We start from the raw sequence: 14,542 nt of genomic DNA, 5'->3' as shown, positions 1-14,542 counted from the left end.
GATACTCACACCTCGCGTCGGCACCTGGTATTTATCAGTGCTTGCTTCACTGTCCACACACAGTGGCGCTCTCTACCGCGAGCTGTGTAACTTTGTTGTGCAAGAGTCGGTTGAAATTGAAGAACTGTTTCGGAGATATATTTGGTGTTTCTATTCCGAAGTGGATATAATCGTAGCAGCCGAAGAACGACAGAAGCGGAAGGGACGCAAAATTGTGAACTTTGGCAAAGGATTGTTTGAAGGGGCCCTCACCTTGAGGGCCCTAAAATGGTGGGAAAACCACGTTTTCAGTTTTATTTCTTTTTGGCAATGTTGCTTCACTTTCAGGCCCCTCAAAACTTATATATTTTACCTAAGGGTATAACAAATTTTTTAACCCAAAAATCAGCGACGTGCGCCCCCAAAATTTTTTCTACAATTTTTTGAAATTTTCAACACACTAAAAATAAAGAAAATATGCATCGATGGTTTTGAAATGAATTGCATATTTACATCTAGCTAGTATCTAGGATCTGTGAAACTTTCAAAATTTTTTCGACCACCCCCACCAAAATTTAAAAAAGATTAAATTTTGAGCATGTATGATACGATAATTTGGTAAGGGGAGGGGAAGGATGTCAATTTTTCTTTTCAGGTAGTTTTAGGTCAATCGCAAAGCACGGTGACTAGTACAGAAAGACTAATTCCATAATGGTTGGAAAGGTATACATATTTTTTTTTTTTTCATCAAGGTGATTGCACGTACTTTTTGTTAATTTCTTGTAAATTGTGTATTCCAACTATTCGTTGAAAATGTAATTTCAAATACACAGTATGTATGTAATAAATCTAGGTTGTACAATTTCAAAAATAAGACATTATGTAGGGTTGGCAACACTATTGTCTGCTCATAATGCAATACCTCTTTGCTGGTATTTGCATATTGCAGAATTTCAGCTCCTTTATCTATTAGCCCGAAAGTTACAAGAGAGTTTCAAATTTAAGTGGAATTAAAGAGAATCTTTTATTTTTACTCTCCAGGGCTATGCCGTGCAGCTTAATGGAGACAGGGATGATTAAAATCATTGAAACTGCAGAATGAAAAAAGTGGGAGGAAACAGGAGAGCACAGAGGACACCTATGCTCGTAGTGTTTATATATCACGATGCTTACTTGGTGCGAACTGGGATCGAACCAGGAACCCCACACACTAGAGGCGAACCCTCTACAATACAAAATATGTATAGATTAAAGAATACACAGCGTACAGTTCAAGATATAAAATATATTTTTACAATACTTCTACAAGAAGCTCAGGTAGAAAAGGCTTTTTATATACAAAAAAAAAAAAAACTTTAATTCAAAAACTACTGTAAATTTCTATTGTCTCGATTATGCTGTTGATTTAATAAGTGTATGTTCACAGTGAAAACGAGATACATCTGACATCAGAATGTAGTCTATAGGTTGGTAACGATGTTTAATCCACGGTTAAAGAACGAAAACTTCCTTCCATTCCAAATATGTCACTATAAGTTTTACTTTTCCCTGGCCTTTTCCTCTCATTAGTCACCTTTCGTCCGTGCTCTATTAACCACTTCTTGTTCTGCAAAAGTGTATTGCACCATTCATCTACGAGATATAAATAAATTTCGTGTAAAACATGATTATTTTTTCACCTCCATAAATACTAATTCGCTTATATTGAACCTGCACACTTGAGTAACTTACGGAACTATCCTTAACAAATTATACGTTAATAAAGAAAATAAATAAATAATGAACAACATAAAACTCATACATGAACAGATATATTTGTAGTCAATATAAACGTTTAAAAAAAACCTATATGGAAGAAAAATAAGAAAAAGAATGCTTTGTCTCAGGGTAAGAAATAATGAAAAGGCGAAGTACATCGGACAACGTAAATGAAATATCTATTGTATTGTCTATAGAGCGCACACTGCTAGTACCATGAAGGACGTTGAATAACAAACGACAGTAGCTGTTTCAGTAAATCCATTTTATTACAATTATCACAGTCCAAGCTTGTAACAACAGGACGATCTCAGTGAATTGCTATCGAGGGCGAAGTGGTTGTTTCGCATAACTGACAAGGAGACTTACGGAAGTGTCGCTCACTGATTTGAATGAAACTTTATACACTAGTAGAGCATCGAAAAATCATTGACACGTACTTTAATGTTTCGGCAATGGTGAATATTTAAGAGTAGAAACCACCCTTTGAGCATTAGGAGTGATCTCTAAGCATAGACAGAAAACAATTATTTAATATAGAAGAAAGCATACAACCAGTGGGATTTTAGAACAGTTGATTCAGAATCTGACGTCAAAATTACAAAATTCAGCATGGCGGATCCAATATAGTAATTACAGTTACAAAATGTCTTGTGGTTTAAAATTCTCTGCAGTTAGCCAGAGAGAGGAGGTTGCAGACCAATTTGAAACCCCTTTCTGTACTTCTTTTAATGGGATGTTTGATTAAAGTGGGTCTCTACACGTCTCACTATAGCATTTCCAGCGACACAAACAGTAGAAAATGTGGCGCACGCAATAAATCTATAACTTATAGCTACACCATACATCTTTTAATTTCTGAAAATGGTGTTGTTATCACCGTTAATTATTTTGCAGGAAAAAGAATGAAACATTTGACCCTATAGTCCGAAACAACCTCTTTTAATCTGAATATGTCCTTGAGAAAGCATCAAATTCGGGAAAATTAACATCAGGTCTTGAGATATCACGGTTTCAAGAGGTTTTTCTCATAATGTCTAACGTCAAGTCAATTTTGTTATCAGATTCGTGGAGTGGTCAAAATTCAACCTTTCAATCTATTTTGCGAACAAAAGAGTATCTCAAAATAGAAACCATTGTGCACTAACAACTGGTAGGATTCAGTCTCTTGATGTGTTCTTCTTTAGGCTGTTGAAACACTTCTTGAGACAAGCGGTTAGCATACGTGCCTTTGGCGCCGGAGACCCGGGTTCGATTCCCGGCGGGAGCTCATGTGGTTCGGATTCCACGTTAATCAGTAGGTCCACGTCTCACATAGCCTCGCTGCTGAAAGGGACGCTAAACTGAAATTCAACTCAACTCAACTTCTTGAGACATTTTACTGGTATTGATCTCTACAACTATAACATAAATTTACGTCTCCGTAATAATATAATTTATATCAAAATCTCTGATTCAAAGTCAGTTTTCTTCTTCCAGATTTGCAAATCTTGTTAGATATACGTGATACAAAGACAGTGATTTGGAAGAAGATTGTGCTGTATTTTGTGATTTGTCATAGTTACTGCTGTAATAAGGTGAGCTTGGTTTAAACAATATTTATGCATCACACATTTTTTACGGAATATCATTACTGTGAAGCGTTTTCTCAAAAAATGCATAATTATAACAATTGAGAAAATATGAATTTCTAACATAGCGGAAAGCGATGGGACTCACTATACATAAGCACCCCGAATAGGGAGAGGTACAAAGACTCCCTTTAATCGAGTATTCCGTTAAAATAAAGTGATTTCAAATCAATAGAAAGGGGTTTCAAATCGGTCTGCAACCCCATGTCAATTATAATTGTTTTTGGCTTACTGCAGAGAATTTCAAACCAGAAGACAATTTGTAATTTTAATCACTATTTTGGGTCCGCCATTTTGAATTTTGTAATTTTGACGTCAGATTCTGAATCAGCTGTTCTAAAATTCCCTTGACTGCATGTTTTCTTCTATATTAAATAATTGTTTTCTGTCTATGCTTGAAGACCACCCCTAACGTTCAAAGGGTGGTTTTTACCCTTAAATCTTTATCATTGCTTAAACAAAAAATATGTGTCGATTATTTTTCGATGTTCTACAAGTGTGCAAAGTTTCATTCAGATCGGCGAGTGACACTTCCGTAAGTCTCCTTGTGAGACTTACGTAGATAGTAATGTGCCAATGGTTTACCGGCAGAATAAATGATGTAAGACTGATGTAAGAAGCTATATTTGTGTTTTGCTTTGATCAATTACCTTTTACTTTTCTTACTCGGTAACTATCCAATGATTTCATAAATAACTGTTTGTTTAAGACAATATGACTATTTATTACTAGAAAGTGTTGTCGTTAGAAATCGATTCCACATCTATTGCTTAGATTTATCATTGTAAAAAGTCAAAGTATAACTTAATTCACTTTTGCTGTTGAGTTGTTTCACTATATATAAAGAAAGTAATGTTTGTAATAATAATTGAAAACTTGAATTGCATAACATCCCAAGTCCACTTTTTTCTTTGTATTTTTCTTTTTTTTTTTGTTTTTGTTTTTGTTTATTTGGCTAGCATTTGTGTTTTAAGGGCTATTCAATTGCATAATACGTAAGTCCAAACTAAGATAAACAGAATAATATGCCAAATATAATCTTCTGGTCTTTATTCAAAAATCACAAAAATACTCGGGATGTCTGGGACTTGGGATGGACTTGGGATGTCTACAATTCAGATCTTCAAGTTTTTCTCTGAAAAATTAATTTTTGTTTCGGGTAGAAATTGTAAGTCAGGGTAACATGATTTCAACTAAAATACGGAGTCATTTATACTCCAAACGAAAAAGGTTTGATTAGTATAATCTAAAAAGTGCAATCTAAATTATTTAAAAACCTTACAAAAAACTGTAGTTTTCTTTGATCTTTCTAAGCCATCGTCATTTTCTTTACTAATCTATTATCTATGTTGATCTATTAAAATGTTACTATTGTTACCTAAATACTCTTTCTTGATTGTTATTATGTGGAGTAGCGGTAGATTTCCAATCACATTCTGAATTGGTAATTCATTTCTTTTTTATTTATTGTCTGGAGTTTGCCATAACGTTGAGAAACAACTGACCTGACTATCTAGTTAGGTGTGCACCTATTTGTCCTAGCTCCCTGATAATACCGATTTCAGGTATAATATGAATAATATTTTTTTTCTTTATTTTATCAATGCAACGTTTATTTTATTTTGACTTCTTGGTATTTGAAGTAAAATGTTTGTTTTGAAAATTTGAAACTTGAGCCCTGTGAGGGAAACTTCACCTTTACAAGGCCTACTTCTCAGAACAGGTAACATGATCGGAGTATACTCGGTATCACATATAGATAAGAACTTTCCAATTAATGAAAAATTATCCATTCATTCATTCAAAAGTTTGGCAATCCCAAATATAAATTAATTTAATTATGTAGATCACGGACCTGAAAAAGAATTATGACTCAAATTTACCTGCTAATAAATTAGGGTGACAATCATTTTTCACACATACCTGTACATATGCACACACACACGATATCTTGCAAGCTTTATACATATAAAGCTTGCAAGATAGCCACTTTAAACACCTATATAAAATATAAAATGATTTGTGTAACTTGTTCTAGACAGGAAACATGTTAACATGGTGTGGTACTACGAGCAATCACAGTACAGTGAAACCTCTCTAAAGCGGACAGAAGTGGGGAATCAAAAATTGTCCGCTATAGAGAGGTGTCCGTCTTAGAGAGGTTTGGATATTTTCTTACGTAAATTAGTAAATAAGGTGATATGTAATTACAAACTATTGAAGGTAATTTATCAAACCGTTCTATGACTGTGGGCATGTCGACATCTGCGGATTCTCCACAAATCGCTTTGAAATAAATTTTGTGTCTAATCCGAAACTTCTCTAACTACTCGTTCATTTCTGTTGCTACCTCCAAATTCTTAGCTTTAGCATCGACTCTAACACAGGAATGTTTTTCATTCCACACTCTATAAAAATATTCACTTGCACACCAACTTTATACAAAGCAATGAGACACTATTTTCATTGTCATTTTCACACCACAACTTTATTAACTTGTCTTGGTTTTATATTATCTCAGGTGCTTGTGTTTTACCGACACAAAAATTTTCAGCTATCCTTCGCACACTTCAATATTCTTCGAAAATTCAATCAATTCGATTTTAACATTAGCGCTTCTCGTGGCATTTCGAAAGCTCCCAAGAACTTACACCTTATTGCTTATTCGATGCAGAATGACTTAAAAAGATTTCAGTCTACAAATAGAGGCACTAAGAGAATATGCGAATACGCGGACAAAAAATACCAAACATGTCTTCTGCTTGATTCCAGCGGAACAGTAGAATGGCGTGTCATCCCAAATGGCAGGCAACTGTCAATAACTTTTGATTCTAAAATAGGTTGGGTGGGAGTGGAATACAAGCAAAGGATATGAGGGTGTTGTTAAACAAAGACGCTTCATGTGAGTTTCTGAACAGCCAGTTGACGAGGAAAAATGTTATTAAAATGCTTCCTTGGTGATACATGTATGCATTTCTGAAAATGTATTTTTTCTGTACTTTTCAACTTGTTTCCAGAGAAAGTGTCCGTAATATGGGGGTAAATAATACCTATAAGAGACAGAAAAGACTGTCCGTGTCCGTACTAGAGAGTGTCCGCTTTAGAGAGGTTTGTCAACATGGTTTTTTCCTATTACAGTGTTTGGGGATTACAAAATATGTCCGTTATGAGAGGTGTCCGCTTTACAGAGGTGTCCGTTAGTAGAGGTTTCACTGTATTATTACGTATAAGAAATCTAGCTTTGCTTCCCTTTTTAGTGTAATTTTCAGTTGTTAAAACGTGAGTATTCATTGAGTGTTCTTTTGGCTATAATGTTTATAAACCTTTTCTCGTATGCCATTTGAACTGTGGTAATACTTTGAAACAAACATATATATATATATATATATATATATATATATATATATATATATATATATATATATATATATATATATTTATTTTTAGCATAGGTGCCTAATTTAATTCATATATATAGGTGCCTGAATGAAATTAAATATGTCTCATTTCACACGATTTACTGTGATTTAAAAGAAAGTTCGAGAGATTCGATATTTTTTTTATTTTAAACTGTTTTCATCTTCAATTCTAATAGTTACCCCCAATATTGACTCAGGTTTTCACATATTAACATTTTACCCTTTCGTACGCTCATCCTTTTGGAGCAAAACAACAGAGACGATGACGGTTTAGTAAGTCTTTGTTCTTGCAACTTCATGGCTGTGAAACTGCAGTTAAATTCAGACGTTGGTGAATTCCAGTTGCATGAACCTCAAGCAATGTAATATATGTCTGAATACGTTACAAAGTTTAAATTCGTAACTTATCAAAGAAAACAAAAAAAAAAAATGTTAGCCAAGTATTTGGCATGAATAGTAATCAAATAAGTATATAACATGTGTGAGTGCCTTCTGGTTGCACCAGGTGGAAGATATTTTTTAACATACAGACTGGCTGTATGTTACATGGCTGTCACGTCACATGGCTGTTGATGCCACCAATAAGTGATATATAAGGGAACATAGTGACTAAAAGTGATATATAACATAGAGACTAAAAGATACGTTTCATGACTGTTGAGGCAAATACTATATGATATATAATGCACTGGAGAGCATTATATATCAATTTCAGTTCTTCAAAAGAAACGATGAGTAATTTAAAATTAGAAAGCTGGACACTGAATGAAATAATCACTCTCATTCAAACGTTTAGTAATTATGAATTTATTGCACAGATATTTGTTTATTCGCAAATTAATATTCATTCAATACATCAAACTCTAACTTTGAAAAGAGGCAGTACCTTGAAAGATGGATACCGAGGTAGATTTTTACACAATACCGAGGAAACACTAATGCATTAAAAGATGAAAGTTATTAATAACTAAATAATATTTCAGGTAAGTTCTTACGCAGAAATAATTAAAATAGTCTGTTCAGTCATTGTTATGTGCAACATTCATACCTTAAATTAAAGTGTAATTGAGCAATACTGAATTTAATTTATAACTTATAATGATTCATATCAATTGCTATAAAACAAACTTAAAGTAATAATCATACCATTTAACTCTTGTATTGAACCAGCTTTCCCACCATATTCATATGGAAGAATATCTCTTGGAACAAGCTCAAAAAGTTCACTATTCTCCTTCCCAACTACCTGAAGCTAAAGAAAAACCACACAGAAACTTTAGTAATTTCTTACAAACATAGGCAATAGAATAGAATATGTTCACTCTAATCTACACTCATCAGCCAAATAATTATGACTACTCACTACTTATTGAACGAAGTCATTGAGCTGACACAAAAATAACGGCCTACCGTAGGACTGCTTATCAGATGTCAGGGATCTAATTTGATCGGTCAGTACGGTGAGTGTGCGCAGAAAGTTAATACCGGGTATCGTATTAGAATTTGTTAGGAGCCAAGTTATGATGGCCAGATACCAAGGAACAAGAATCTCGGAATTAGCATGTCGAGTGATCACAAGCTGCTGTGGTTAGTGTCTTTAAAATGTGGAAAAAGGACAGTGAAACCAACATCAAACCAAGAGACATGGGCTAACATCACCTTAACAAATATGCTGGATGTCGCAGACTATCGATGTTGATACACCAGTATTTCGCACATCTGTAAGACAATTAAAAGGAAACTTTAACAATGAACAAAGCATGAGCGTGTCTGAGCACATTGTTCACCATATACCGTTAGATATGTTTCTCTGCACCCGACATTTCACTAGTGCACCAACGTTAACAGCACATCATCGTCGATTACGACAGTTATAGGCATGTGTCCATCGTCATTGAACTGCCAAGCAATGGCACAACATTGCGTAACCCAATGAACCACTTTATGACTTCATCACATCGATGGCCGGGTCAGAATCCGTCGTCTTCTAGGGAAAATAGCTTCTCGAAACATGCACAGTATGACGACAATAGTTTGGCGGTGTCTCCAATTATGTTTTGGGAACTTTCAAACGGTTATTTACGGGTTCAGTAGTGCATATGGATTGCAGCATGACAGCTTCTAACTATCATCAGATCATTACAGATAATGGATACCTATTCATGCTAGCCATATTTCCAACTGTTAAAGCATCTTTTAGCAAGACAACGCTCATCATCACAAGGCCAAGTTTGCGCTGCTGTGGTTCGAGTAGCACAGTGGCGAATTTTAATTGCTGCAATGTTCCCAAAACTATCCATTTAACTCAACTTAACACCCTTGGGATGTTATTGAACGATACGTTCGAGATCATTGTCTCTCTCTGTGGAATTTAGAGGAATTTAGTAAAGTATGTGCAGATGTGATGCGCTATGTCTTCAGCCAATAATCAGTACCACATTACTGTCATATCAAACCACATTGTTGCTGTCCTGCGAGCCAACGAACTAGCAGTGTTACCAATTTGGGAGAAAAGTCGCTAAATCTGTGGGATTCGACCTCCACGATAGCGACAAAAAATAATTTTACCGATTGGCGACTTTTTTGGTGATTTCCAAATGACGATTTAGCTACTTACACATTTATCGACTTTTTGCTGCACACAACCTGTTAATCTGTAAAGAAGCATTATTAGTTCAAAACAGATTTTTTTGTCCTTTTCTTTCTTTTTGTTTGTTTTAATCAATGCAGTGATAAAGAGTTTGAGAATACAGCGTACCCACTCTCCCATAATTCTGCATTTTTATCTCTTTCCCTTGCACTCTAATGGAGAACAATTACAAACTTGATGTTCTCTAGTTCGTAGAGCTTTCGTTGAGGGACACAAGTAATGCAGCATTATCGATAGCAACGAGATTAGTTATAGGTGCGTGAATAAAAGCGAAGTGGATGTTCGTTATATTTGTCCTTTGGGATCTTTTAATTATTCTGCACTTTTTCTTTAAAAAAAGTTGCATATCGTAAGAACTGTAGTGTTAATTATTTGGGAACTATTTTGACTTCAAAATATGAACAAAAGTACCCAAAACAGTGGGAAATGATCCCTGATTTCAAGGATTGGTTGTGCCCTGTTGACAAAGATGTGAGTAGCACATATTGTTTATTTTACATCTACAACTTTAAAACAATTCTTATGATTTAGTGTTAAAAGCTGGAATTGTATTTAATATGTGGTGATTTCAGTCTGTATTTCCTACAAAAGTATATCGTATGTTATTAAAAGTGTAAAGTATAATCCAAGCCCTATTAATCTAAACGTTTGGCTATTTAGTATGGAGCCTCAGTAAACGAATAACATGTAACCCTATCCTTTCTAAGTGTATAAATCATCTAACAAAATATTTTTGATATTATCTTCTATATTATTTTTATGTTTTTAATCCTGCGTGTATGGTACATTTTAACACAAATTTAATTCACTAATAAAATTCCGTATATGCACTGTATAGTCTCTGCGTCAATAACAATATTGTATAAAACAATACTTAAAACAAGTTAAAGGAAACTCAAGGAACTGAAATCTCATGGATCTTGAACAGGTATATATTTAGCATTCTTAATACAAAGATCATTTCTCTGATTATCGAAGCACAAAAAGACGGTTTACTTTTTGGCCTCAAGAATTGAAATTAAAGGTTGTTGTCATTTAGTTCTGAACGAAATTTGTAGCAAGGTAATTTACCACCATTTCGACCATATAGTGAATATGAAACATGATTCCTTTTCATTATGACAGATCCTCCCTTGATCTAGGTACTAACGTAGACACTTCCTATATACGAGGTCCAGGGTACGATTTCCATTGGGATATGGTCAAGTGTATTTTAGTGATTAACAATCCATTTTGAAATGTACCTCTTGTGCTATTGTCGCTGCCAATAAAGAACGTAAACACAAATCAATCTATCTGTTCTATTAATAATAATTTTTGATAATAACATTTGATAATCCATGTATCGTAAAAATTTAATCGATTTGCCGGATTTAAGCTAATGAAGTACAATGACAACATATCAATTAAATATTTTATAAGTACATTTTCTTAAATAAATGTTTAGGAGGCTTTGTACTCAAATATTTCTATTCTTATCCTTGATTAGTATTGGAATCCTGAATATTTGGAGGAACTTTCCCTTCATCACAATCACAAATAAAATTTTGTTACGAACTACCCCTTTTACGTTTTCGTACATATCAATATAATATTCTACACATATCTAAAACGAAAAATTCAATACGTTGACGTAATTTACATTTGATGTTACTTACCCTTGATTTCAGTTTTCGTGGCAAACATTTGACGAAAATGTTCACAAAATTGAGTAATCCTTTATTCAAGTTGATTACGTAAAACATCTTAAATCTGCTTGGATAACTTTCCTACAAGTAGAACCAAATGTTGTACAATGAACGAACATACTCGTACAATAATTTATATATAGTGTTACAATGAGTCGTTACCAAAATGCATTGTAAGCTTCTCTGAGTTATTTTAACTCCCTACAGTACAAGTATCTAATCTTAAAGATGCAATTTTATTTCATAATAAGATTAGGAACTTTGTATAAATAAACAAGAAAACAAGCAAAAGAAGAAAAACAAAAAGATTCAAATCATAAAATCGAAAACCTTATTAACGTCTCCAGTTCATGTTTCTTTTGAACATGGTACGTATTTCTCTTCTTAGTAATTAATACGTATTTAAATTGGTTTGTTACATGCTTTTTGAATAAAGTATTTTTTTTAAAATTTAGTAGGCATTCTAAAGTCCTAGTATGAAATTTGTAATGTTAGTTGGCCGATCATCGTCGAAAAGTGTAATATACATACAGAGGAAGATGATATTCAGTGTTAAGAGCAATTTCTTTTGGAGACCCTGTTTCTGAAGATGGAGATAATCGACGAAATCCTACATATGTTCGAATTCTCCATAACGTACTGACACTTGGCATTCTGGTATCGATGATAGTTATCCATATCTATCATTAGCCTAGGAATTTCATTCATGATAGTATGGGCAGCGCTTGATACATTCGTGGTGTTTTCAATCATGCTCAGGAGCCCCGTCTATATAACTCCTGAGACTCTATCATATACAGTAACTGTGGCTCAGTGGTAGAGCGTTCACCTCTGGTGCTTGGGGTCCCGGGATCGATCCCAGGCCCCACTAAGTGAACTTTGTGGTGGACAAACACCGCGTGCGTGGGTTTTCTCGGGGTTCTCCCGTTTCCTACCACTTTCTTCATTCCACAATTTCATTCATTACTCATCATCACCGTTTCCTTTAGCCTAACCGCCATAACCGTGGGACGTAAAACTCAAAGATTTCATTTCATTTTCTATCATATAACTCAAGTAAATGTATATTCAAAACAAATTAGCATCCTAAAGTCAACATAAAAGATTCTTTTATTTTCTATTAGACGGTTGTTACAGCAGAAATTTAATACTAATAACTTATATATTGTTGACACTGTTCTGTTTTAACAAAGATAGACAATACTAAATGGTAATCTGTCCTGGTAATAACTCTATATTTAATTGATGCAACCATTGAAGATACATTTTCTTAGTAATGATAAATTTTCAGATTAAGTACAACTGTAATGCAATCAGCTGAGCTGTAACTTTAAATGTAAGAAACGATCGACTTCTTGGTAATTTTTCTGTCCTGTCCAAGCCGCCAATTTTGAAATTGCATCATCGTGTTTTATCACAAGCCATTTGTAGTTAGATTGCTTAATTTTCAAATATTCATTGTTTTTATGGCAAAACGTAATTTGAATCTTAAAATGTTCCACTTTTAAAATACCATTGGAGTCTAAATCGCCCGCACATTAGAGTAAAAGCCTACATGTTGTGTGTTAATATTTTAGATAAACTTTGAGCTCAGTCGTGGCTAAGCGGTCAGCGTACGCTTATTTAGCGTGGAAGACCCGGGTTCGATTCCCGGCGAGAGCTCATGTAGTTCGGATTCCACGTTAATCAGTAGGTCCATATCTCATACAGCCTCGCTGCTGAAAGGGAAGCTAAACTAAAACCAACTATTGCAGATAACCTTTATTTAGAAATGTCATATCGTCATAATACTTAAACATAGTAGGAAAACTAATTTATCTTTCATGCTATTTCTTCATGTGAAGATGATTTGGTTGAGAATTACAAAGAAATTACCTCTACTCCAAGACAGTTGGCTTGAAGGTAGAACATATTTTCGCATGTTGACATTATAATTATTAAGCATTGTCTCGAATTTTCTTTCTAGTGACTAAAAAAGTTTAACATATTTGAGCACATTCTGAACATTATTTTTCGAGTTGCATCAACTGCCGTAGTGTTGTCTAATAAGCAATCAGGTATGTAAGGATTTTTTTTTTTTTTTGCTTATAAATTGTCAGTTTCAAAATGATCGCAACGATGAAGCAAATGTTTTCTGTGGTTCTTGAAACTTAAAGCACCATATACTCTTGAGAAGTAGGGCTAGATAGTGCAAAGTATTGAACAGATATTAATTGCCGCTGCTGGTTATAGAAAATACATTTTAATGCATGACACATTAAAAATATATTTTCACAGTGCTTGTTATACATATTTTATATTGATAACTTTTTCTATGCTATTAAATATGCATGTACCTCCTTATCCCTATATTAAGTAATGGTTGATCCTAGTCTTTGACCACAGAAGTCGATTTGACTAAGTTTAACCCTCGGATGCATGTGTGGGGTCATTTTGACCCCAACATGCTTTTATTTCCTAGTATTACAAGGAAATCTCACTGAAAAATCCTGATGTTCTGTGACATCTAAGCAGGATGCTTCAACTACAAAAGAATGTAAACACATTTGTTTTGCAAGTTATTATTATTTATTTTTTTTACCATTTTTTATCATTACCCATCTATTACATATGTGGGGTCAATTTGACCCCAGTTTCAAAATAGTTTAGAAACGTTCAAAATAAAAAGTTTGGCCTGGATATAATGTTCAGCTATACCCAAAGTAGAGAAAATCTTTTAAAATCAGTATTCCGCGGTGGATAAGTGGTTACTCTCACCGCCTTGTAATCAAGGGGTCCCGGGTTCGATTCCCGGTGGGGACACATGTGATTCGGATCCCACGTTAAACTGTAGGTCCCGTCCTTAGGACGTCATCATCATCCCATGGAAGGCAATGAAAAACCACCATGGGCTCATCTTGCCCAGGGACCTTCGGGTCAAAGACCTGCCTTAGGGCAGAACAACAATCATCATCATTCGAATTATCGAGGGATGATGATGAATCTTTTTGTAAAACTGGATATTTTTTATAAGTTTTGATTTCGAGATCTTATTTTCTCTGGGAATAAACTTATGCTCTTGTAAAATTTCCATAAATTCGCATATTGCTGCAAGTATAGTAAAAATTTGTCGCGAATAAAAGGTTGTTTTATCTTATTTGAAAATATTTTTTTCCACTGTAACCTGACAACACTGCAATCAGTTGTTGTTGACAGACCGCGTGTATAGTCGGACGACATTTCTACAGTGCTCCGCTCTCATGTTTGTTTGTGTTGCAGAAACAATTGCACACCGTGTGTGAAAGAACGCCGCATTTTAGGTTTGAACAAATGCATGCTTATTGCTTTTACGTGATTTTATAAAATCCTGTTTATTAGACTGAAAGTGCCATAGACAGTAATGACAAAAAGAGGATTGTCTCTAAATGAAATAAACGA

General features: G+C 34.3%; 1 protein-coding gene across 1 annotated transcript in view; it reads right to left on the bottom strand.

Moving 5' to 3' along the window:
- Positions 1-1,244: 1,244 nt before the first annotated feature.
- The window catches only part of LOC145691876 (retinol-binding protein pinta-like), a 54,402-nt gene continuing 41,104 nt past the window's right edge, over positions 1,245-14,542 (bottom strand). Inside the window, exons 5-7 of the mRNA XM_081767186.1 lie at positions 11,096-11,206; positions 7,934-8,039; positions 1,245-1,611 (exon numbers count right to left, since the gene is read on the bottom strand). Coding sequence (XP_081623312.1) covers positions 1,460-1,611; positions 7,934-8,039; positions 11,096-11,206 — 369 coding nt within the window. The 3' untranslated portion in view covers positions 1,245-1,459. The remainder of the gene's footprint in view (positions 1,612-7,933; positions 8,040-11,095; positions 11,207-14,542) is intronic.

This window comes from Thermobia domestica, chromosome 8, assembly GCF_964235325.1.
Source record: "Thermobia domestica chromosome 8, izTheDome1.hap1.1, whole genome shotgun sequence".
NCBI classification, from domain to species: domain Eukaryota; kingdom Metazoa; phylum Arthropoda; class Insecta; order Zygentoma; family Lepismatidae; genus Thermobia; species Thermobia domestica.
This window is presented reverse-complemented; position numbering and strand designations above follow the sequence as displayed.